This window comes from Saimiri boliviensis, chromosome 13, assembly GCF_048565385.1.
Source record: "Saimiri boliviensis isolate mSaiBol1 chromosome 13, mSaiBol1.pri, whole genome shotgun sequence".
NCBI classification, from domain to species: domain Eukaryota; kingdom Metazoa; phylum Chordata; class Mammalia; order Primates; family Cebidae; genus Saimiri; species Saimiri boliviensis.
In genome coordinates this window covers 10,336,492-10,362,737 of record NC_133461.1, presented here as the reverse complement: position 1 = coordinate 10,362,737, position 26,246 = coordinate 10,336,492, and the positions used below count along the sequence as shown (strand labels likewise).

The window sequence follows — 26,246 nt, the reverse complement described above, 5'->3', positions numbered from 1 at the left end:
ACGGTGTTAGAGAAAATGAGTTTATGGGATGAATGTGAAGAATATGAAGATGAGAGAGAGTGCATGGAATTTTGAGAAGGGGGAACCCAATAAATTGTCAACTGGTGAGTGTTAAAGTAATTTGAATAGGGTAATATAGGATTCCTGGGACAGCACTTAAACTCAATTACTAGTTACAAATTTACAGTCAATCCAGATTCCAGCAATAGCTGCCATTAAAAATCACCACAATCTTAGTGATTTAATATAACAAATTTATTATTTTCCAATTGTGTAGCTCAGAAGGCAAAAGTCTGATCAAATTCTAGGTGTCGGCAGGGCGTGGTTCATTCTGTAAGCTCTGAGTATCTGTTTCCTACTTAGTGAAGTTGTTGGCAGAATTCAGTTAGTCAGTTAGTTGCAGCTGCAGGGCTGAGTGCCTTGTTGCTGGCTGCAATTTGACAGCCAGTCCCGGTTTCTACAAGTCGAGCATCTTTGGCTTGTACCTCTTTCCTCCACCTTCAAAACAAGCAAATGGTAAAGTCCAATTTACATCCTTCCATCTCCCTCATCACAACGGGGAGGGTTCTCTGCTTTTATAAACTCGCATGACCAGATAGGGCCCACCCAGATAAGTCAGAATAATCCCCCCACCTCAAGGTCCCTAACTTTAATTACACCTGCAAATTACCTGTGTCATGTCTCACATTCACAGATTCCTACAACTAGGAGTGAACATCTTTGAGGGCCAATTATTTCATCTGTCACATCCAGTCAGGATAAACATGTTTCTGCAAGCTGCATTCATCTGCAACAGTAGAACCTGCAAAGGTAGGAGTGTATAAAATTATTTACATGCAAATTACTGCGGGGTAGGTATATGGCAAGCAGAGTGACTCTTGAGAGAAAACAGATATGCTCAGCATTTTCTGGGAAAGTTTTATTATTGAAGGGCAATTTTAAAATATGAAGGTACAGAGAAAAACGCCTCAAAGTATAATGCTGTAACTAGTGACAGTAGAATAATTCTACCTCTAACCAAGGACAATGAAGAAGAGGAAGATTAGCTTAATCTGTGTTCCAGTAGCATTGGAGCCTTTGAGAAGAGACAGGGACCTTTGTCCAAGGGGCATAAACAGTTGAGCATGACATCCCAGGACTGGGAGATAAATACCTGACTTCACTCTACTCTCTTCTTATATTCTGCTGGGATTACCATTGGCTACGCCCAACAGGAAGGTATACAGGGTAAACCTCCCTGTAGAGATTAACTTCCCTGGCAAAAGCAGGACAGGAAAGGGTAGAGAATGGGTCAAGATGAACAGAAGGTGTGTGTCCAAAGGTGAGATGTAAATATGAGTGGGATTAGGGGTGTGGGGTGAGGGGTACTGACAGGGCCATAGATATAAAATGTGGTCCTGGTAGGGCTAAGAGATTATTGGGGTAAGTAAGCTGGAAAGAAAGGCCATGGTTGTTAGATGATGCGATGCTTGAAGTGACCCCGTGTTTAACATAATCATATTTGTGTTATACAATCAGAGTGCCGTTCACCTTTAACAATGGAAAATAATGTTACATTAAAAATAGATTTTGCATGTTTGTATATGCTAATATAACATTTCAAAATTAATTTAGATTTTATGTATTTATACGCATACAACTATAGAAGAATTATTCTTGAATGAACTTTTTTTTTATTTATTGCATTTAAAATCTCACCCAAAATACTTGAAAGTATTATGATTATAAATTTCCAAGTGGGACAGGTACAGCACTTTCAAACTGTGTCTCTTCAGTTGCTCTGTTTCTGCACTCAGCGAAAATTCCAAGACTCCTGTAGCAGTTCATCTCTTCCTCCAGAATGCCTCAGGTCTTATCCTCCCTAGTTTCCATTTCTTATTCCCAATGCTCCAACCTTTCATAGCTCTACAGATGTATCTAGTAATGTGGTGCTATCATACCCTTCCCTCTCTTGCCATTAGTTATTTTTATAATAATTTATAAGTACAGTTTATTTGCCTGTACTTGTCTTTTATAATATCTCCAGATTTTCTTCACCTTAATTTTCTGCTTTAGTCTTTGAAAGCACTCAAAATAGCTTATTCTAAAAAACAAATTCTTCATTGATAATGTACATCTCAAAGGCTCAAGATAATGTGGAATGCAAAGTTAGTTCAGTTTTCCCCTTGACTCTTGGTCTCAGGTCTTTAATTTAACACATATGCCCACTCTTTGAAAATAAATCCTTTTTTATGTGCTTATAATAAACAAAAATTAATACAATTAGAAAATAGTGCTTACCATTCAGTATGTCAACCCCATAATTTAAAGGCTATTGTGAGGAATTTCCTATACCCACGTATTTTTCCCATAGTGAACATCTTGGCTTTGGTCCACTGCCTCTAGGGAAGAGGTGGGGCATTTTCTCTGGTGGATCCTTGATGTGAGAGGCTTTAGATAAATTTGGGATGGCTTCAGGGACAATTGGAAATATGATTAGAAAAGGACACATAGTTTGAATACTGTTGTGAGTATGAACACTGACCTCATCATTTTGCTGGGAGATCTGACCTTTTGCTTTCTTTGGTGACCTTTCCTGAATCCTCAGCTCAGTAGCTGCATCATCCCCACCACTCCATCCCCTCATACTCGATCTGACCTTTTGCTTTCTTTGGTGACCTTTCCTGAATCCTCAGCTCAATAGCTGCATCATCCCCACCACTCCATCTCCTCATACTCATTCCTGTATTCTTTGTCTTATCAGGACTCTTCCAAAGAGCCAAAGTTGCATAGGAAAGTATATTGCAGAAACTTTCTTTAAATCAAGGCAGCATTTAGAATTTATTTTTTATATTGACTCTAGCCAAAGGACAAATCCTGATTTTCATCATAAAACCGAAAGTTGGAATGCCTTACTCCTTTTTATCATGTTTTCCTTTGGAAGAACAACAAGGCTAAATGCATTCACGATTTACTGCTCTCTTAAAGAAAGCAGTAATAAGCTTTCAGAAACAACCTTCAGAGCACACTTAAATATTTAGCAACATTAAAGCACTCTGTTTTTTTCCACTATAATTTAATGTCCCTACTATAAGAATTATCCACATATAAATGTTTAAATGTTGAGCATCCCTACATTAGTCATAGAATAAAGTGCAATTAAATAAATGTTTATGGAATCCTTATTATGTAATAGGGTACCCCAAGTGCCAATTAAAAGGTGTGTAATTCATTTAAAAATATTAAAATTCAAAAAGGAACATGAAAAAATATAATAAGAAAGCATATATACTCCCTTTTGCCATTACCATTTCCACTGCTGGTCTTACTGTCCTGGTTCATTATGGTTCTACTTCCACAACTTGGATTCTCCAATCTTCAGACCTGACAACTTGGAAATAACATTTTTCCAGTCTCTGCTCTGATCACACAATGTTGACAATAGTGAATGTCTGTTACACAATTGATGTCACTCCTGCTTCTCTGAAGTTTTCCCAAATATGCACGCATTAATGTGTGTCTTTCTTTTTAGTTTCTAATAGTAATGCTACACTTAAGTTGCTTTATGATTAAAAATAAATTTGCTTGAAGCAATTAAGTGTTAACAGGAGGTCATATCCAATGAGAATCATGAAGAGAGTAAGGGACTTCACAATTTCTCAGGGGGAAAAAAAAGGGTGTAAGTAAGCACTGCAATGTAATTAAACATGTCTTCAATGCCGAAGGTGATACACAGACATATCCTTTACATGTGCAACAGGAGTCTACTGGCTTCAGTTATCTTCATGGTTCATCACAGGAACCAGAACAAAAGAAAAGGAAAGTTAGACCTGTCCTTACATCTGTCCTCTGAAGAGCTCTGGACTATACAGAGCATGTGATAGGAGGCCCCAGGGCCCTCTCATTTTCCCCACAGTGGGCTCAGAAAGTCAGTGCGAGACAAAGGAAATCATAAAGTGGGTAGCAAGATTGACAAGTGGAAACCTTGACCAAGTTTCTTCATCCAAATTTGGCTTTCTGAATTAGTTTAAAATAATAATACTTTACTTGTAAGATTGCAGGCATAATAAAAAACTTAAACAAATTTACATGAAAGAAACAACCCCATTAAAAAGTGGGTGAGAATATGAACAGACACTTCTCAAAAGAAGACATTTATACGGCCAACAAATACGAAAAAAAACGCATCAACACTGATGATTAGAGAAACGCAAATCAAAACCACAGTGAGATACCATCTCACTCCAGTTAGAATGGCGATCATTAAAAAGTCAGGAAACAACAGATGCTAGAGAGGCTGTGGAGAAATAGGAATGCTTTTACACTGTTGGTGAGAGTGTAAATTAGTTCAACCATTGTGGAAGACAGTGCGATAATCCCTCAAGGATCTAGAACCAGAAATACCATCTGACCCACAATCTCATTACTGGGTATATATCCAAAGGATTAAAAATCATTCTACTATAAAGACATATGCACAAGCATGTTTACTGCAGCACTGTTCACAATAACAAAGACTTGGCACCTACCCAAATGCCCATCAATGATAGACTGGATAAAGAAAATGTGGCACATATACACCAGAGAATATTTAAAAAAATGAATTCGGCCATAAAAAATGAATTCATGGGCCGGGCGCGGTGGCTCAAGCCTGTAATCCCAGCACTTTGGGAGGCCGAGGCGGGTGGATCACGAGGTCGAGAGATCGAGACCATCCTGGTCAACATGGTGAAACCCCGTCTCTACTAAAAATACAAAAAACTAGCTGGGCGTGGTGGCGCGTGCCTGTAATCCCAGCTACTTAGGAGGCTGAGGCAGGAGAATTGCCTGAGCCCAGGAGGCGGAGGTTGCAGTGAGCCGAGACCGCGCCATTGCACTCCAGCCTGGGTAACAAGAGCGAAACTCCGTCTCAAAAAAAAAAAAAAAAAAAAATGAATTCATGTCCTTTGCAAGGACATGGATGAAGCTGAAAACCATCATTCTCAGCAAACTAACATAGAAACAGGAAAACAAAAACTGAATATTCTCACTCATAAGTGGGAGTTCAACAATGAGAACACATGGACACAGGGAGGGGAATATCATTCACCGGGACCTGTTGAGGGGTGGAGGGTTAGGGGAGGGATGGCATTAGGAGAAATACCTAATGCAGATGACGGGCTGATGGGTGCAGCAAACCATCATGACATGTGTATAGCTATGTAACAAACGTGCATGTTCTGCACACGTATCTCAGAACTTAAAGTACAATTTAAAAAGAAAAGAAAAAGCCATGTGTGAAGTATCTGTAAAAGGTGACAACTCAGGGTATGATAGTTTTGTTTCTTTCCCTTTCTCGTTACCCGAGGGAAGTAACGTTCAGTCCAATTCTTGCTCTGTTGAATGGACAGAGTTGTTGTTGGCAGGAAAACTAAGGAATGGAAGCCGCAGAAAAACCCTGAGACTGGGAGGTGTAGCTTGAACTATTGACAAAGGCTGCTGGTTAGAGACCTGGGCCTGCAGTGGAAGGTCCTTGCTGAGACACCAAGGAGTGGGCAGTGTGACAACCATATACTATGCTTTAGTAATATGTGACATCAGCTGAAAATTGGCAGTATCTGTGTCACCCTGGGGCTGTGGCAAAGATGGTCAGAGTGTCAGTGGTGTGGCAAGCTCACATTAATAAATATATAAACTGAGTATCAGTGCAGGGAGCCAGAGCTGAAAGACAAAGGTGGGGTCCTTACACCAGTGATGAATACTATTTCTGGTATGCTTTCTCCAAAAGGCCGAATGTGATGATACAGTGGTTCCCCAAGTTGCTGCAACTGACAAACTGCAAGTGTTTCAATCTTTAACCTATTGAATGAGGCTTACAAGGAGATGCAAGACCATTAGAAGTCATTTAAAAGCCATTTTGTGACATTTGGCCTTTACTCAGCTTAAAATTTAACTGGGAAAGGATCATATATTACCTTTTTTGTTTACAAAGTATGCATTTATCAGTTTTTCCCCAAACACCATTCCTGTCCCATGTATAATAGCAAGCCAGTTTTCAGTGATGGAATTAACTGCCTCCTATCATATGCAAAGTAAAGTGATTCTTTTCCTTTATAGATGCTGAAGAGGTTAGATTTTAAAACTGGGTAAAACAGGCTGTAGCATAATAGCAATCTCAATGTCTAGAAAAACATCGACTCTTAAAACAATGTTGCTAAAACCAAAGGAAAGGTGAATACATTTCCTCTGAGGAGCAGAGGCTTATGAGTCCTAGAACAGTGCCGTTGTTCCTACTCCCTGCACACCTCGGTTCCTAACCATACCAGGACTTCCAGCATTCAGAGAGCTCCCCAGATCTTTCCAGTAGATTATATTATGCTTGAGTTACCAAGAAAGAGTTCATGCTGCTTGCCTTTAGCGCTTCTCATGTGATGCATCCTCCAGCATGAACGGTGGGGAGAACCCTTCCTAGAAGCAGAGAGATTGAGGAAGAGCATCTCTGCACATGACTAGGAAAATCAATGACTGAAAACATCACTGCTTCATGATGCAACCACTTTCACATCTGGATTTAGCTAATTAAAAAAAAAAAAAACTCTTCCCAATAGTATACTGAATCTTCTTCCCTGCCATGTCTTAATCAGTAACAGATTATAATACTGAAAGTAATAGGTCATTTGTGACTTAGGAAAAATAGATTTCATTAAACTCCTGGGGCAGAAATCTAATTGCAAAGGTCTGGAGTGAGAGAGAGGTGTGGATTTCAGAGGCAGTGAAGGTTGCTGATGAAGTAAGAGAGAGACATGATATGCTAATGAAGGTGGCAACCAATCACAGGATATGTTTTCCAAGGCAGTGGAAGCTAGTGTATTTTTAGGTGAATTAGATGCAGTTGACAGGAACTGGTTGAAGAACAGCAGAGGGACGAAGAAGTTACAGACAGAAAAGAAAGCTCTCATGAGCAGAAAGCACCTTTGCTCATGGGGGTACAGGAGGGATAAGACAAATGAAGATAAAAGATCATCAAAGAGGTTTGAAAAACCTATGTGAAATGTCTTGGATTATTGTAAGGTTATTCATAAATCTGTAGGTCTGTAAGCATCTTAAAAGCATCTAAGGCTGGGTGCAGTGACTCACGCCTGTAATCCCAGCACTTTGGGAGGCTGAGGCGGGCAGATCACGAGGTCAAGAGATGGAGACTATCCTGGCCAACACGGTGAAACCCCATCTCTACTAAAAATGCAAAAATTAGCCAGGTGTAGTGGTGTGCGCCTGTAGTCCCAGCTACTCAGGAGGCTGAGGCAGGAGAATTGCTTGAACCCAGAAGGCGGAGGTTGCAGTGAGCCAAGATTGGGCCACTGCACTCCAGCCTGGTGTCTCCAAAATTAAAAAAAAAAAAAAAAAAAAAAAAAAGGAAGAAAAGAAAGCATCTAAAATAACCTCCTGACAAATGTTTGTATTTCTTCCTCAACCTTCAGCAGAGAGAGTCAGAAAGTTGTTTCCTGAAACTTTTACGTAGAAAAATACCATCTTATGAGATAATACAGGCTGTTTCTAAGTAGCTCAAACTGTACACTGTGGTAAATTAGGAAAGAAAAATATCCTCCTGTTATAATTCTATGGAATTGTCTTAATTTAATCCTCTAAGACTACAAAAATTCCTATCTATTTTTTCAAATATTCACTCCAAATACTTACTTACTTGAACATAAATATAATTCTTACCTTGGTAAAGAAACTCATCCAAACATATCTTTTAAAATATAGCCTGCCACATCACAATCTGTTATCAGAGATGCGTAATCTGTTCATGGCGTCTATTGTTTTCCCCTAGACTGGAATAGCTTTAGAGTCTCTCTCTGACCCACTCCTCCTTTCTCTCTCCTGGTGCCTCTCTGTGTCTGTACCTCTTTCTGACTCATCTGTCTCTTCATTACTCTCTTCTTCTAGTGTATTCTGCCATGCCTATATTTTTAAGTATGTGAATTTGTGTATAGTTAGATGCTTTTAATCACAAGGGAATCAGTCACTACCACATTTTTGGTCAGGCATTAGTATTTTTCTTTAATCCCTACTATTCAGAAGTTATACTTTTTAATTCATTAATAATTCATTAATCTTTACTTATCATGGAAGAAAATATTTGTAACTCTTAGTTTCCATTAAACAAGCAAGTAAGTTCAAGGTATTAAAAAGTAATGTTTAATTATAAAAATTAATTTGGAATTAAATCGATGTTAATTAATTGGCATCCTCATTGATATGTAATATTGATTGACATACTTACAGGACATGTAACTCAAGAGAAGTAGAATTATCTAGTCAAATGAAGTTACAGAAATTTCTTTCTTTTTAGCTAGAGATATCTAATTTTATAAAGCCAGTAGTTTGTTTTCAACCTTCTAGTAGTTTTTATTTTAATCCAGTGATTTGTCTATGTGGGATGATATTTTGAGGTACAGCAGATATAAGAGAACCAAAATAGGGAAGTTATTTTTCAGTTAGAAAAGGAAGTTATTTTTCAGTTAGAAAAATAGGATGCACAGGATCTCTTTGAACAGAAACTGTGGACAGAGAATGATAGAGGGGGAAAGCTCCTATCTTGGAGTCCCACAACCCCTAAGGGCTGACTTCCCATTAGGATTTTGTAGACCCTGTCTTTGCAGATTTGTCTTGTCCATGATAAACTTTTTAACACACCTGTTCCCTCTCTTACAGCTTCTCAAAAGATGTATATATACTTGGTGCTAACTCATACCTATGGCGTTCAGCTGCTTCTTTGGTTTTCAAAAACATCATTAATCTCTGCCGTTCACAATTCATCTCTGAAACTTCTTTGTTGTAGAAATAGCATGAAAATCAGAGCATGACAAAATATAACTTCCAGGAGCCTCAGTTTTTTCCAGCTAATGAAGATGAATATCAATAATTCAGAGATGTCTATTGATTAAGGTGATATTATGTCACTGACAGTGTCCATATCCTAGATTATACAGAACAAATAGTAGGTATCTTCTTCTATCTTAAACATTTTTTGTATGCATTTACCCTCTTCAAATTTCCTGGAACATTATATCTTAAATTGCAAGCAAAAGGTGTCCTATATATGTTTCTCAGCTACTCTCATTATTTTCCAATTCAGGCCACAGGTAAACTTCTACATAAGTAGCTTAGTTATTTTAATCTGATGATTAGTCCAAATATGTGTGTGTGTGTGTGTATGTGTGTATGTGCGCGCACACACATACACACACACACAACTGTATAACTTATTGATTACAGTCAAAATTGTAGCTCTAGTTTATTCACAGATATTTTACTTTTTGGTCTTTTAATATTTTATACACAAGATTTACCAATGCTAGTGGAATAAATGCAGATTTTAATATCATACCTCATTATGGGAGCTCCATTATGCTTAAAATGACCATGTATACAACTAGGAATCAGCTTGAAACTGAGTAAAGATTCTCAGATTTGAAATCACATGGTCTCATTTAGAATCTTATTTCTTGAACCTACAAGCTCTGTAACTGGGACGGTTTGGAAAGTCATTTTTTTTTAATCTTGTTTCTCTGGTAAAATTGAAGTCAGTATTCAATACAAATAAAATGTTCCATATAATTGGTATGAGGATCAAATGACATTTGAATGAAATCAGGATAACCCTAAAGCACATTACAAATATAAATCGCATTACCTATAACCTTGGTTATTATGAATGATTTTTTAAATATTTAGAGGATAAAGAAAAAGAACATTCACTTTGCCCAACTCTGCACTTAACTGTCTAACAACAGACTCAGATACAAATCACTGATATCTCCTTGTTCATGTGGAGAAGCATTTTAACACATCCAGTATGGAGTCCTGAACACAGATAACTGTATAAAGAAATGAAAACAGTTATTGGATATAAGTGTAAAAGTACCTTAGGGAGGGCTTTGTACCTTACAACATGTTTTTGTTTGTTTGTTTGTTTGTTTTGTTTTTTGAGACACAGTCTTGCTTTGTGACCCAGGCTGGAGTTGCACTGTCTCGGCTCAGTGCAATCTTCACCTCCCAGGTTCAAGTGATTCTCCTGCCTCAGCCTCACAAGTAGCTGGGATTACAGGCGCACACCACTACATCTGGCTAATTTTTCCACGTTGGCCAGGATGGTCCTGATCTCTTGACCTCATGATCTGCCCACTCGGCCTCCCAAAGTGCTAGGATTACAGGTGTCAGTCATCACACCTGGCCCATATTTTTAAAATGAAAGAAATACTGATTCTGAAGAAAGAGAAGAGCTATGGGAAGTTTATATTTAAGTTCATGAGTTTAAAAAAGACAATGATACAATCTCTTTTTTGTTGTTTTTTGGTTTTTTGTTTGTTTGTTTGTTTTTTCCTGAGGATATCCCAAAACACACTAAAGGTGACTGACAGGCTAGCTGGCTTAACACATCGTAGAAGATTTTTAGGCAATTCCACGGTGTCCAGACAAGACCCTGGATCTGCCGTGACTCAAGGAAGCAATTTCTCACCAAGTTTTCACAACCCCCAGTCTTTTGTCAGTGTCTTTCCTCTTCAATCCTTTCTCAATACCACAGCAATTCAAATAACTAAAAGAGAGCCAGAAAAGTTGTCAGAGGTTATCTTGCTCATGTTTTCTTAATTTAAATATTAGTTGGAACAGATTTTTATCAGAAGATCAGGTGTTTAACATGTAATTTAGGCAAGAAAAGGAAAACAAAATAATTGGAAAATGTTTAAGGAAGTATCTGATTATTCAGGAATATTCTTCATTTATGCCATAATAGATCAGATCTAAGGCACATAATTAGGGAATGAGCATTTTGCTTATTCCTATAGGTTCATGAAATACTTTATTTTGTGACAATATGGAAAGTAGCCATGTATTAACATGATACAATCCAAAAATATTCCTTCTTTCCAGATGGCAGATCTACATGATATTATAAAAAAAAAATCTAACTACCATCTCTTCTTGGGATCTCAACTAAAATGACATATCTTCTTGAGGCTGTTTTTGACATCTCTGTCTTCAGACAAAAATCAGCAATTTCTTATTTTGTATAATTAAATAGTTGTTGTGATTGGATAGATGTATTTCTAATATAATCATTGACTTACATATGCAATGCAGTCTACTGGCCACCCCATTAGAATAATCATAGTGTCTTACTTACCTTTCCACATACTATTTACCATGGTGAATTGAATATGATAACTCCTTAACAAAATTGATGGAATAAATCAATGTAGTAACATTTTATAGTAAGGAGAATAAGTGATAAAAAACAAAGCATCAAATACATCTATGAAATCCTGATAATAGTCTAAAAATTTATCAGGTTAAATATTAAACTGTCTTATTTTCATGTGAAGTTGAGATTTGATGAAGTTTTTAGTATAATGTGATAGCAGGATTTGGCTTTCTGGTAAAATACATGGATTCTCTACTCTGAGACCAGATGACTGTTATGAAGATAGATATATATATATATATATATATATTTCCTTGCATTTTATTGATTTCATGACAAGAAATGTAAGCTTAAAATGAGGGAGAAAAAAACAGATCTGATATATCTGTAATATTGGTAGAATCCAGGACATCTTTTCTGTTAAGGGATAAAGAAAATCAATAGAAGGGAGTTTCAGCAGTTTCTGGGAGAAATTAATGTAAAGTGTATTAGATATCATGTTTATGACTTTGGGTAGTACAACATTTAGGTCTGAGATAATGTGAACTTGAGATTCAAATCTAAGTAGAAACACACAAGCATAGACATCACTAAATCCTGAGATCTAAAATACTGGCATCTAGAAAGGCACATTGTTCAAAAGGAACATGCCTGACCAAAAATCTACTGACTGATTCCCCTGTGAAGAAAAGCATCTAACTATACACATATTCACATACTTAAAAATATAGTTGTGGCAGAATACACTAGAAGAAGAGAGAAATGAAGAGACAGATGAGGAGTCAGAAAAAGGTACAGAGACAGAGAGACGGGGGTGGGGAGAGAAAGGAGGAGTGGGGGGTATGATTATTGTTATAACTTAAATAATACTAAGATAACAGAATAAAATTTCTCATGGTTGCAGAGAGATTGTGGTTTTCAAACTCAATGTGCTCATAAAGTTCTCGTTGGGAAAAATGGGAAAAATAAAAGGAACAACTAGAGGATTGGGCCTCTCTTTTTTGCTGCTTCCTGCCCCCAAGCTCATATTTTCTGAGCCAAATGGCTGAGCTAAGATCTGGGTGCAAGCAGGAAAACTGTCTCCTATTAGAGCCTAAACAGATTAACTGGTTGTCACACTGTCCTCTGAGGTCTGAAAAACAGCAAAAAGGTAAGCCTGGAAAGCCACCGATCAAGAAAGGTTGTGGTCCAGAGAGACGTACATACCTTCAAAGGGAAAGGCAAGATTCTCACCATTTATTAATCTGCCACATCTAGACAGGAGCCATTCAAAATAAGTGGAGGTGTCCGTAAGTCAATGAAATACGACAAAGCAATCGGAATAAACCACATGAAGCACAACTGATGGAGGAGATGAATGAGTATCAGTAAAGTAATTCAAAGAGCAGCTGAGAACATCAAAATGACAACTTACTCAATGCAGACAAAAGACTTTCAAGAGATATATACGCGATTTTCCAATTAAATCAGTAGAATATGCATTAAGAGAGCAGAATTACTGTTGATGTCTGAGTGTATAATCTGAAAGATCAAGTGCAAGGTATGTTTCAGGGAAGAGAGCCAAAGAAATAAGGAGACAGAAATAATAAGGGGAAACAACAAAAATTGCTTTATATATAATAAAATTCCAGAAAAAGAAATAAGAGCAGCAAAAATTGAAGAAATCATATAAATAATAGAAAACATTTCTATAACATTAGTAACAAAACAAAAGTGTTAACAAGTTCTAGGGCATCTTAATTAGAAAGCACATGGGGCTCTGTTGGTATATTTCTGAAATTAAAAGATGAAAAACAACTTACGAGATTTAAAGCAGAAAGCTACATACTAAGGAAAAATCCATCAACATTGCGTTTGTTTGTCTGCACACTGTAGATTGAGGACAATGAACTAACATATAAAAATCACCGAGATATAGGACTGAAACCCAGGAAGCTACACTGTAATCAACAAACTATTCAATTTTTGGAGCGAAAGATATTTAAAGAAGATGCAAAAATCCAAAGTCTATCAATTACATACCCACTTCAGAACAGACTCTTCAAAAATAGACAGAAGAGCTCAAGAAACACTCAAATACCTACGATGGAGGAATATAAAACTTGGAGAAAAATATGTTGAGTACTTTAAGATATGTATATGTGTGTGTGTATGTGTGTGTGTGTGTGTGTGTGTGTGCGTGTGTGCATGTATATATATGTATAATATTGATAATAAAATGTAGGAAAAGGGTCTAGAAATTTGTCATACAGTGTTAATGGACAAATTATGAAACAAATTCATCTCAGAAAAAAATAACATAGTTGGAGGAAAGGAAGAGATAAGAGAAATAATCACATTCTAAGTCTCTATTGGGGGTAGGAAAAAAGGGAAGGTGAATATAAAACTGTTCTAAAATTGTTTCTTTGGGACTTAAGGAAAAATAAAATATCTTGGTGGGGGAAATGGTTTTGCTTGGGGAGTTAATTAGTGCATGCAGTAGATTGATCATGTATGTTTGCCTAAGAGGCAAGAAAAGAGATTTATTTCTAGAATAGAAAATTACACTGGAAGTTCTAAATTAATGAAAAAAGTGAATAACTAAAAACATATCAATGTAAGAAACACTGAAAAAGTGAAAACTGTTTAATCAATAATAAAAATGTATATGAAGGGAATGAAATCTAGCATAGCCATTATTATAAGTGTGAATTTAATTATCTTATAAGTCAAAAAAATGTCAAGTTGGGTTGAAATGTAAAACTCTTGTTTGAAAGAAACACACTTAAAATAATGAAAACAAAATGTTTGGAAAAGCGACATGTAACAAATATAATAAAGGAGCACGAAGATTACATATTTGAAGGGTAAGAGCACCAATAGATATAAAGGATCTTAAATGACTTTAAAAGGCATATGATGAAGCTATACCATTTATAAATCTGGATGCAGTAAACAACAGTGCAGTTAAATATGTATGCTAAATCTCAGAAAAATAAACAGAAAATAAGTTTTAAAGAACTCAATATAACTTTCTTGTAACCAGACAGACATAAGGAAAATATAAACTAAATTAAAAAGATTAATTGTTAAACATTCACCACTTAAGTACTTGTTGATATATGAAAATTTAAAGTATAATAAATAAAATTTAAAAATAAATTTGAAAATATAGAGTTGCTTTCATTGGTTGTACTTTCATAGTATAAGCCAAAAAATCTATTATGAATTTACAAATTACTTTAGCATAGGTTAAGTTCCAGGAAAATCATAATATCTCTAGAAAACAATGAAAAGGAAGCATCTTTTATTTTATATATATAATATATATAAATTTATATATATATTTATATATTTTTAATTTATATATTTTAAATTATGTATGTTATATATAATTTATATATTTATATTATATAATTATTTATTTAATATATTTATATTTATATATTTATATAAAATTATTTATATTATATAATTATATAATTTTTAATTTATATATAAATTATATATGTTATATATAATTTATATATTTATATTATATAATTTATATGTTATATATAATATAAATTATATATATGCATTATATATATATTTTATATATATAGAGAGAGAGAGAATGTTTTTTCTTTTTCAGACTGGGTCTCTGTCACCTAGGCTGTAGTGCAGGGCTGGGATCCTGGCACACTGCAGCCTCAACCTCCCGGGCTCAAGAGATTTTCTCATCTCAGCCTCCTGAGTAGCTGAGATTACAGGTGCATGCCACCGTCCCTGGCTAATTTTGTATTTTTTGTAGCGATTGGGTTTTGCCTTGTTGCTCAGGCTGGTCTCGAACTTCTGTGCTCAGGCCATCCACCTGCCTTGGCCTCCCAAACTGCTGGACTATAGGCGTGAGCCACCATGTCTGGCCTACAATAATATATTTTTTAAAAACACGTAAAATATGAGAAAAATTCTCAGATAATGACAAAATTGGACATGGGAAGGGGTTCAGTTTCCCCCCTAAAGAAACATGCTGAATTCTGAACTTATGTGGGATGCTTTAAAAGGTAAGGTCAAAAATTTCTGAAAAGTAGCATGCAACTTCCTCATAGTCTCATTGTTTTTTAGGAGTCAAAGATCCATCAGGTCTTTGAAAACACAACAGAGAATTAAGTGTTTAAAGCCATAGAGAAAGTGGTGGCATCATGTGTAAGCAGTCATTTCTATTCTAAGAACATTTGGCTATATTGCTGTACCTGGTGACAAAATTTTTAGGTTACTCCCATTGGTGGTCCATGGCTATGGAAATGAGAAACCGTGTGGAATTGTTGGAATGACATGGGGCCAGAGTAACCAACGGGAGACTTGCAGGTGCTTTGAATCAGTCTCCTCCTCAAAATATTTACCATCTGATAAAATTCAACCTCTATTCATATAAAATCAAACAGAAAACCAGCAGCAGAAATTTCTGCATAAGAAAAGCTATTTCTGAAATTAACATCTTAATGTAATACTAGATTTCCCCAAAATCAGTGAGTAGGCAAGGACATCCAATCTTACCGATTCCACTAAACTTTAAATAGACTCTAACCAGAGCAGGGAGAAGGGAGAGGTAAAGGGAGGAGAAAAAAGGATGGGAAGGAGGGTGAAGATGGAGGAGGAGGGGGAAGAAGAAGGGCAAGAGAATAGAAAGAAAAAAGTAAAACTATTTTCATTCAGAGATGACATCACTGTATAAGTAGAAAACACTACTAGATCTCATAAGTGACTATACCAAGGTCAATATATAAAATCAATTGTATTTCTGTATACTCAAGTGAAAATAATATTTCAAAAACATTACTTATATTGGCAATAAAACATCAAATTTAAATATCAAGAAATAAATTTAAAGAAATATGTGAAGACCTCCACAGCTATAAAATGTTTAAGGTAGCATAGTATATTAGTTTGCTAGGGTTACCATATAAAAGTACCAAAGACTGGGTGGCTCAAACAACAGAAATGTATTTTCTCACACACTAAACACTAGAAGTCTTGAGAGCAAAGGATCATCAGGGTTAGGCTCTTCTGAGGCCTCTCTCCACAGCTTCTGGACAGACATCTCAACGTGTCTTTTCATCATCTTCTCCCTCTACCTGTCTGTGTCCACACTGCCTCTTCTGAGGACAACAGTCATATTCGATGAGACACCTTCTCCTCACCAATAACCTCATTTTACCTTGACTGCCTGTTTAAATAGTCACATTCTAAGGTACTGTGAACTAGGGTTTTAATATATAAATTTTGAGGAAACACAATTAATGCTATAATACACAGTGAAACAAGTGGAAGTAAAGAGAGTGAAAGAAATAATATTTGAAAAGAAGGGAGGAGAGGGGTGTTCTGTGTGTGATGTCCAACTCCTGTGCCATGGACATCACACACAGAACATGTTAAAATGTGTTTGACTCTAGGACAGGCGTCCCCAAACTTTTTACACAGGGGGCCAGTTCACTGTCCCTCAGACCGCTGGAGGGCCGCCACCTACTGTGCTCCTCTCACTGACCACCAATGAAAGAGGTGCCCCTTCGTGAAGTGGGGGCCAGATAAATGGCCTCAGGGGGCCGCATGCGGCTGCGGGCCGTAGTTTGGGGACGCCTGCTCTAGGAAATAGGGGTGTATCTAAGTAAAGATATAGCAGGAAACTACTTACAAATTTATAAAACATTTTGGACAGCTATGTGTATATGTTAAAGATAAATGAAAAAATAAATGCAGTTAAGTAATAAGAGTTGATTAATGAGAAAAAGCAAACATACTCCTGGTAAACATAATCAAAAGAAAGAAGAAAGGGAATACAAAATTTTAGAAATAAGAGACTACTACTGTAAACATCAAAGAAGTGTTTAAAATTCTGTATATTACATTAAATACTAATTTTAAAGTCATAAAGATAGTCATGATTCTGTATTACATAAATCACTAAAATTAGCAGAGAAAAATTTTTGTACTCCTGGAAGACTCATTGTATTCAGATGAGTTTAAAGCAATCAAAGAATTAACTTGTCAAATACATGGGGCCAAAATTTTGTCAAACTTCTATAGATCAGATCATTTTTTATTTAAAATGTTTCTGAATATAGAAAAAGGAATATAATCTGCTATTTCATTTTTTAAAAATTCACAGAACACTACATGGCAACTATAAAGTAATTACATTGATCATAGGTAACTTATCCCATCAAATTGAATACTTCATTAGATTAATTATTAATCTTGATTAACCAAATTATACTTTAGGAAATAAAGATAGTCAACACTAACAAGTACACTAGTGTACTTAGTTTATCAAATTAAGATACAAATTATATTATTATTTTCATATATACAAAAGATATATTTAGTAAAATTTAATAAACATTTTGGTTAACAAGCGCTTCATAAATAAGGCTTGAAAAGAAGTATTTTATCTGCATAGTTAACCTTTTAACCATGAATCCCTCCTCAAATTCTTATTTAGCAAAAATGTTATTGAATGACTGCACTAGCAGATGTTACTTCACATTTTCTAGAAGTTATATCTATTGCAAATAAATGAATAAAAATATTATAGTAAAAGTATTGAACAGGAGATAAATTATTTTTATTTGAACAAAAAATTCCAGAAAATCAATGTAAAACTAATTCTACATAGTAAGAGCTTTCCATGAGGCTTCTATAAGAGCATTTCTACTAATTTAATATCATCGGTGATAAAATTTAATAAAGGAAGCAGTATTATTTGTGACAGCAAAAATGTGCCAAAGAATAAATGTAAAAGAAATATGTAAACATGATGCATATTTTTAAAAACTAATATTTTACCAAGGAGTATGATTTGTGGAAAGAGGAAACAATGTCATTATCTAAATAGGAAAATTCAAAGTTTGAAATATATGCATTAACTCAAATTTTAATGAAAAACAATATTGAAAGCAAGTCCAATGGAAAAGGGAAAACAGTGGAGTATGGGAGGGATTTATAGACTAAAACTTTGGTATCCCAAATTTTGAAAAGGACAGTTATAATGCACACATTGGGATGGGAAATGAACATGCATTAGCAGATACCCACTTTATATTAAATCCACATCATAATTATTATAAATTACCAAAATATGTCATTCTGTGATAAAAAATTGACTATTCTATTCAGCTGAATAGAAATACAAAAACAGAAGCAAATGCATATTTATTTTTAGTAGATACTATTTGGGCCATTCGTATTAAATAAAGATTTATTCAATAAGTGTATATTAAACATTAAAAGAAATATAGTCATATTGGTTTTCCCTACAATAAGCCTAACAAAGTGGATTAAATATTTATATAAAAATTTTCAATTGTAAATACAGTATCTTATAAAGATAGAAATAGATGCTCTGTATGATGGTGTTGGTGTGAGTAGCAAAAGAATTTGAACACCTTAAATCCTCTCAAATAACCAAAGATGGCAACTGGGATAGAAAAGGAAAAACAATGACAGAATTTCTTAATCTAAGTGACAAGATATGCTGCAGATGCTAAAATCAGGGTGGGTGTGGCTCATCACCAACAGCAACAAGGGTATCTGGGAAAAGTAGTTGTATAAGAGAAATGAGAGGAAATTAACCATCTATTACTGCCCTAAGAATAAAAGAAATCCAAATATACCCAATGATACACCTTCAAGAGGAAGATTCCCTACTTAGACTAAAGGAATAAGTAGACTAATCTGAGAACAATTAATGAAGAACTTGTTTAAAAGATTGGGCTTCAGATGTCCCAAACTTCAAGTGGTTGTGTGGAGACTATAGGTAGAGATGCAAGTGTATGGAGTTGCTTGAGGATTAGCACTCTGAAATATTAAGTCCCACCTTGAGGAGAAAACTATTAGACATTAGAATAAAAATGAACCAGGACAGGAATCTGTCATTATGAGAAGAAGATGGAGATATTCGTGGGTGAGAGACCTGAGTAGGCAAATTTCTGCAAGTCTCAAAAGACATACTTGAAGCCATATCTTTCACTACCTCATGGTACAAGAGACAACTGATGCCCAGGGTATCCTAACTCAGTCTCTTGCCCAGTAAACTAAACATCCTTAAAATACATAATTCACTAAAAATGAGTAGCAGGAAAGATCTATAATGTGTTTTTAGATTTCCAGTATTTTGAATTAGAAACATTTGACTGCATAAATTTTAGATGACATTCATAAGGAAGGAGTATATTCATTTTGCAAATGAAAGGAAAAAAGGAGAGAGCAAGAGATACCTAGGGAATACACCCATATTGTTTTGATAACCTATTCTTGAAAATGACATCCCATCACTTCTGCCAGACTGAGAATTTATTCGGTAGTCCAATCCACATGCAAAGAGGGGATCGTAAGGAGGGGGGAGGTCAGAGACCCATCTTAAAAGCTGCCTCCCACAGGCTGCCCTTTGTGTCCCTCATGTGCAAAATATGCCAGCTCCTTTTAAGACCTTCAAATTCTCACTCACTACAGTATGAACTCAAAGTACAAAATTTTGTTACATTAAATAGAAATGAGGTTTTTCAAGTGTAATGCCTTAGGCACAGTTTTTCAACTGTAGATCTTTTTTTCAAACCTTTGAAACTAAAGAGACAAGTCGTCTGCCTACTATATACCCAACAAGCAATGGTGGGACAAGTAAAATACAACCTCTATCCACATCCTGTTCAAAAAGGCAGAAAACAGAAGGCAAACAATTGCTGGTCCATGATAATTCTGAAATCTAGATGGGGAAATGTTAGAAGTTCCTGGACTAGTTCTCAGGGTGAGGGTATAATTCTCTAAGTTTCTTTCTTCTGCCCTCTAGGCTCTCGGTTCCTCCGAGTAACCTTTTTTTTTTTGTTGTTTAAATAAAATGTAGCATGTTTCTGCACCTGGTCTGTTCTCTCAGCCTGCTTCCTGTCAGTAGAATATTGGGAATCCACGTGCCTCTTCTCATTGTAAACTCTGTCTGGCAATGCTTCAGCATATATGATTCTTTCAAGAATGTTGTGGGTTACCTGTGAATCTCTTCATTAGATCAAATTAAAAGCAGTGCCATGACAAAGTGGTGTAAAGATAAAGCCAAGAGTGTGACCATAAAATCACTGATTTTTAAGATTTCAGAGAAATCTTTAAAAATGTATTTTACAGTCATACCCTTGATTTTACACTAAATATTCATGGCAGTCAGTGCCCAGGATGAGATCTTTGTTCAGCTGCCATTTATTAATTTGAGCATCCTGGTCTGGAGAAGGTGAGAATATTCAAAACTGTCAGTTCTTGGCCCCTTTCTGTTCAACACTCTTTCCCTCAATGTATCTCTCTCCTCTCAAATTTTACTAAGTGGGGCCGGGCATGGTGGCTCATGCCTGTAATCCCAGCACTTTGGGAGGCCTAGGTGGAGAGATCACCTGAGGCCCAGAATTCCAGACCAGCCTGGCCAACATGGTGAAACTCCATCTTTACTAAAAACACAAAAATTAGCCAGGTGTGATGGTGCATGCCTGTAGTCCCAGCTACTTGAGAGGCTGAGACAGGAGAATCACTTGTACCTTGGAGGTGGAGGCTGCAATAAGCCAGGACCTTGCACACTGCACTCTCCAGCCTGGATGACGCAGTGAGATTCTGTCTAAACAAAACAACAACAACAACAAAATTACTAACTGGAAAGGTTGCACTTCAAATACTGTGGTTGGAAATTTTCTAATGTAGATCAGGCGGTTTTTTAGATACATTTTCTAGTTTCCACATAGCCGCAAGGAACATGGTTACTAAGTTTCCTGACACTAAATAACCAGAATATTCCCCCTTCCAATTTTCAATCATATTTTCTTCACTTTGTGGGTAAGTCCACTCAGTGCCCTCAACATCCAAAATGCTACAAACAGCATGTTGAAGACACTTTCAGCCTTTACTAACACTCTTCTGGAGGCCACTCATGAATTCCAAAATCATTCTCAAATTTTAGTTTTTTTTTTTTGTTAAGACAACACCGTACTTCCACATACCAATCTATTTTAGCTATTAATTTATGAATAACTAAGTTTCCTTTGTTGAAAAACAACTGGGAGCAACATTGCTAGCTGGTCTTGGTTTAGTCTCTCTCAGTGACTGCCAGGCTGTGGTCATCTAAAGTGATTGGGCGCATCTATCTCTGAGTTTACTCGAACGGCTTTTGGAAAACTTCAGATGGTCACCCTTCAAGCTCATCTGCATGGGCCTCTCCATAGATTGCTCATATTATGGTAGCTGGCTTCCTCCAGGGCAATCAGTCCAAAAGAGGTTACCCAGCATATAAGAAGCCATAGTCTTTTTAATAATCTAATTCAGGAAGAACACTCCATCACTTCTGCTGTATTCATTAGAAGTTAGGAAAAAAATGAAAATAAAAAGCCCATCCCTGATGAGACCAGCTGGATCGTGGAGATCCCACCCCAGCGGTGATGAAGGAATTAAGAAACACAAAGATAGAGTGCAAATTGGGATCAGGGGCTAACAGCCTTCAGAGCTGAGGGCCTCGAGCAGACTCTGACCCACGTATTTATTCTCTGTAACAGGTGATTATTATTAACAAGCAGGTGTTCTGTGTTTCCTCATAGAACCAAGATAAACTAGGCAGGCAGCTGGTTCCCGTTCACCACTGATTGAACACAAATTGGAGAGCATACTCCACAATGGAGCAATGGGGTCAGGGTCACATATCCCATGTTTAAAGAACTGGTTTAACTAGTGTATGATATACCTACATTGTTTACTATTTTAGAACACCCTGAGCAGTTTTCTGCTTGGGGGTCGGCTAGGTTTTCCTTGCCATGGTTCTCAGTAAACAATATAATCCATCACACATGTTAGGACTTACCCGCAGCACATCCCACACTGAGAAGGAGGAATTACCAGGACCCCATATCAAGTGTTTGGGCCCAATTTAGAGGCTGCCTAGTGGAGTAATAAAATGTTGAATAGTATGCTTTTTTTCTTTTTTTAAGAAGACATAAATAGGAACCCATATACTGTATGTCTCTCATTATATTGGCAAAAAGAACGAAAGGACAAACCAAAAACTAATAAAAATGGTTCCCTACAAAGAAAGAAAGGGAAGGAAATCAGAGCTATATCTCTCAATGTGCCTTATTTTATGTGTCTGACTTTGGAAACTTGTAAATATTTCACATAGGGAGAATCTCAAAGGAAAAGAAGCAATCCTTAAATATGGAATATGTCAACGTTACTTTGAATTGAAAATATCCTTTGAAAGTGAGATTTTTTTTCTTTTAAATGTTTCTGAAATGAAAATATATGTATTTCCTGCTTTATAACTGAAAAGCTTAAAACTAGTAGCAAAAAACCACTAGCAAACAGATTATGGGAACTGAATTTCATTTCCCATTAAAATTTAAAAAGTTCCAAAAGAAATAATGAATTCAAGGTCTGCAGTTGGAAATGTGTTAGATAAGCATGGAATACCTTGTTATTGTTCACAGCCAGGTCAGTAAGGTTCATAGCTACCTGTTCAAAATGCAAAAATGTCTATGGAAGCAGCTCCTTGTTGTCTAAGACAGGATAGTTCAAACAACAAAAAGAATAATGACTGTGATGCACTGAAATACATCAAATATACAAAACTACATTTTTGAAAATGATATTCCAAAGGAAGCAGGGATTCATTTTGAACCCGTTTAGAACCCATTCAAGATTTCTGAAGCATGGATGACAATGGTTAAGAATCAAGCCTGCCATTCTTATTGGGTGTCTGTTTGAGGAGAATTCTTTCATTTGTGGGGGAAAGTATTTTTGTTTATTTGTTTTTTTTAGTAAGAGGGTATAAAGTCATAAACTCAAGAATAAAGTCAAATTAGATATCACAACTTTCCAATTCCTAATGAAATATTGTATTTAAGAAATGATCATCAGTGGCTGCAAAAACCACAAGGTGGAAGTTTGGTGAAGAATTTTATAATTCTATAATTACATATAATTTATAAGTTATGATTTTGTAATGTACAAATGAGGTTGACAACACTTTAACCTTCTGATCAATTGGACAGCTAGATATTTTGTTCCATTGGCATGAGTCAGTAGAATATACACAGCATTTTTTATTAAACATTCTTGAAAAAAAGGAGAATGCAGGTAAGTTTCTGGGTCACATTAGTAGAAAATGTGGGGCTTAGGTGAATATATTTAATTGATGCTATGCAACCAAATCCAGAATTGGGAAAATTTAGATGACAGATAACTTAGTGCTTTCAAGAGGCAAATAAAGATCATAAAAAGAGGAACACATATACATACAAATTGCTATATCAGAAATTTAAAAATAAAAGGTAAATAAAGGAGAACATTGAAATCATGCTAGGGTGTTACAAAGATGTTGATAAACAGGAGTGTAGGCACAGTCATTATATAATCATTAAAAGCCACAGTTATTTTTCATGCCTGACTGTTACTTATGTAAGCACTAAGATTGTTGCTGAGGCTAAACTAATCCCTGACTTCAAAGAATTGACAATTGACTTGTGAAAACAGCCGATGATATAAACAGAAGGTGGAGTCAGTGCTCATAGAAATCATTGCAGACCTCAAACCAATCTTGAAATGTGTGGTTCTGCAGCTGAATGTCTCTGAGCCTCAATTTCATCCAGTAACTGGCAAGTATTCTTCATTTAACATATGTGGTTGCAAAGAGGGCTGAATGAAATAACTTATTTAAAGCATTTGCAAAACTAAAGCAGTCTTTATATTTTAAAAAAATTGCCATGCGGCATATGAAATAGTAAAACGTCAGTGGAATAGACAAGACAAGCTGTGCCAGGTGTTTAGAGGAAAGCATTACAGGGAGTTATCAGAGAGTTGATGCAAATTTTCTGAGAAAGTCAGAGCCTGAGCCCATTCCAGGGAGTTTATGCAAATTTTCTGGGAAGGTCAGAGTTTGGGCCCATTCCAGAGTGACAGCCTAAAGGATTTTGCCATGTTATTCTTAGTATCTGATCTGCCCCAGCATCTGGTACTTTGCACAGTAGGAAGTTTAAAAAAAAAAAAAAAAAAAAAAAAAAAAAAAAAAAAAAAGCTTGCCCACATTATTGAATGAATAGGAATAGTGTGCTGTTGAAGCAAGTAAGAATTTCCACTGGATTACGTGGGCTCTAGATGGAGACTTCTGCTAAGGATGAGACAGAAATCTCCTTTGGATCCTCATCTGGTTGGAGTGAAGGACATGATGCCTTGTTTTTCAAGTTTTTACATTCATCCTCCCACCAACCCCATTCCAGTCCAGTTTCCTTTCTCTCTTAGCATTACTGTGTTTCAAACAGGGCTAGGAAATTTTTAATGAGAACCTGGAAAAATACTGCTTACTGTAATAAACAAATAAATATGATCTTTTGAACTTTTATTAAATATAACTCTTGCAGGAATCGCCTTAAAATTTTTCACTCTTTATACATTTTTTACTAATTAGAAACATCCTTAGCAAGTAAGTACTAAAATGTTCTATAGCCTATAGTAAAAATCCATATACTGCCTCCAACCAAAATTCAATACTCCTCTCTTTCCTTGAATCTTTCACAAAATATACAATCTTAAAAATTAAAATGTCTTTACAATAACGAAAAACCTACTTTAAAAATATCATGTGTTTCTACAATAAGGGGAGAAAGTTCCTCATTTGGTGTTTGTACAACTTGAGCATTCCAAGAAGTCACTGGCATCCATTGATACAGCCACGTTCTCCATTTTCCCAGAAAAGCCAGGAGCCACTTTTAGTCCCAGTTAAGGAAAACGCATGCATAAATCAAGCACCTGGGTCGGTCTTCTCCACTCCTTCAGCTGAGGCCGTGGGCGCCCGCCCACCTCGCCCGCCTCGCCCGCCTCGCCCGCCTCGCCCGTCCGTCCGTCTCCAGGCTGCGGGAGCGTTAGACACATGCGCACGATCGGTCTCTTTGTGTGCACCAGGAAGGGTTTGGCGTCGGTGTACACTTCCTAACAGGGCAGAGACCCGGCCCGGCCGCGTGCGCTCGGGAATAAACATGTACTGTAAACAAGGCCGATGAAATAAACAAGTGTCCCGCTCCCGCTGCCTTCCGCGTGGGAAGCGTCCCCATCGCCCTTTCCCCGGAGCCCAGCCCGCGAGCCGAGGTTCAGAGCCCGGGAATGGGGCGCCGCGTCCTCGGGAATCTTGCGCCCGGGCAGCGCTGCGGGCCCGGGGAGCCGGGTGGGGAGCGGGCCCCGGGGCGCGCGGCGGCGGCGGATGCGCTCCCGCCCTCGCGGACAGGGATGGAGCGCGTCCTGCGAGCGTCTCCGAGCCCAGCCACCCCGCGGGCCGGGGGGAGGGAGCGGGGCCGGCGCATCAGCCCGCCCCTCCGGCCCGCCCCCTCCCCCCGCGCCGGGGAGCCGCGGTGGTGCGCTCCGGCCAGCTGTGCGCCGCGGAGCGAGGCGCCAGCCCGTGGGTGCTGCCGGGGGCGGCGGCGGCGCGGGGCTCGCGGCGGGGGGCGGAGGGGAGCGCCGGAACGCGGAGGGCTGGCGCGGCTCGCGGCGCCGGGCCCCGTTCCCCGTCCGCGGCGGCCCTGCAGGCGACCCCGCGTCCCCACCGGCGGGAGCTCGCGGAGGAGCGGGCGGCGGCGCTGCTGCTGGCGGCGGCCGGCTGGATGCGAGACCCGCGTAGACCCGGCGGCGGACGGCGGCTCTCGGCTCGGGAGAGCGGATCGTCGCGGAGCGCAGGAGCCCGGTCGCGCTGGCCATGGCCTCCAACTTTAACGACATAGTCAAGCAGGGCTACGTGAAGATCCGCAGCAGGAAGCTGGGGGTGAGTGCCGGGCTCGGCGTTTTCCTTTCCCCGCGGGTTCGGCCCGGCCGGCTGCCGGGGCGTAGGGAGCGGTGACCCGTGCGGGGACCGGGCAGTGGGGACCCGGCCCTTCCGCGGAGGGCCCGCTTGTTGCTTGGCCAGGTGGGGGCCCGCACCTGCCGAGGGGTCTGCGGACGGAGCGGGGAGGGGGCTGCGGGAGCGCCTGGGTCCCCGTCCTCGAGTGCCCGGGGCGGGCTTCGACCGCGCGTGCGGGGAGGTCCGCGGACTAAAGGGGTTGTCGGTTCCAGCGAGGAACGTGCC

The 26,246-nt window shown here is 37.9% G+C and overlaps 2 protein-coding genes across 2 annotated transcripts in view; one reads left to right on the top strand and one right to left on the bottom strand.

Moving 5' to 3' along the window:
- Positions 1 to 233: 233 nt before the first annotated feature.
- On the bottom strand, positions 234 to 25,882 carry LOC141580897 (uncharacterized). The gene is made up of 4 exons (XM_074384226.1): positions 25,500 to 25,882; positions 24,944 to 25,404; positions 671 to 802; positions 234 to 498 (listed from the first exon to the last, which is right to left on the bottom strand). The coding sequence occupies exons 1-3, from the start codon at positions 25,880 to 25,882 to the stop codon at positions 744 to 746; spliced, it is 903 nt and encodes a 300-aa protein (XP_074240327.1). The 3' UTR covers positions 234 to 498; positions 671 to 743.
- Positions 25,787 to 26,246, top strand: part of DOK6 (docking protein 6) — a 456,281-nt gene continuing 455,821 nt past the window's right edge. The window contains exon 1 of the mRNA XM_003926000.4: positions 25,787 to 25,946. Coding sequence (XP_003926049.1) covers positions 25,881 to 25,946 — 66 coding nt within the window. The 5' untranslated portion in view covers positions 25,787 to 25,880. The remainder of the gene's footprint in view (positions 25,947 to 26,246) is intronic.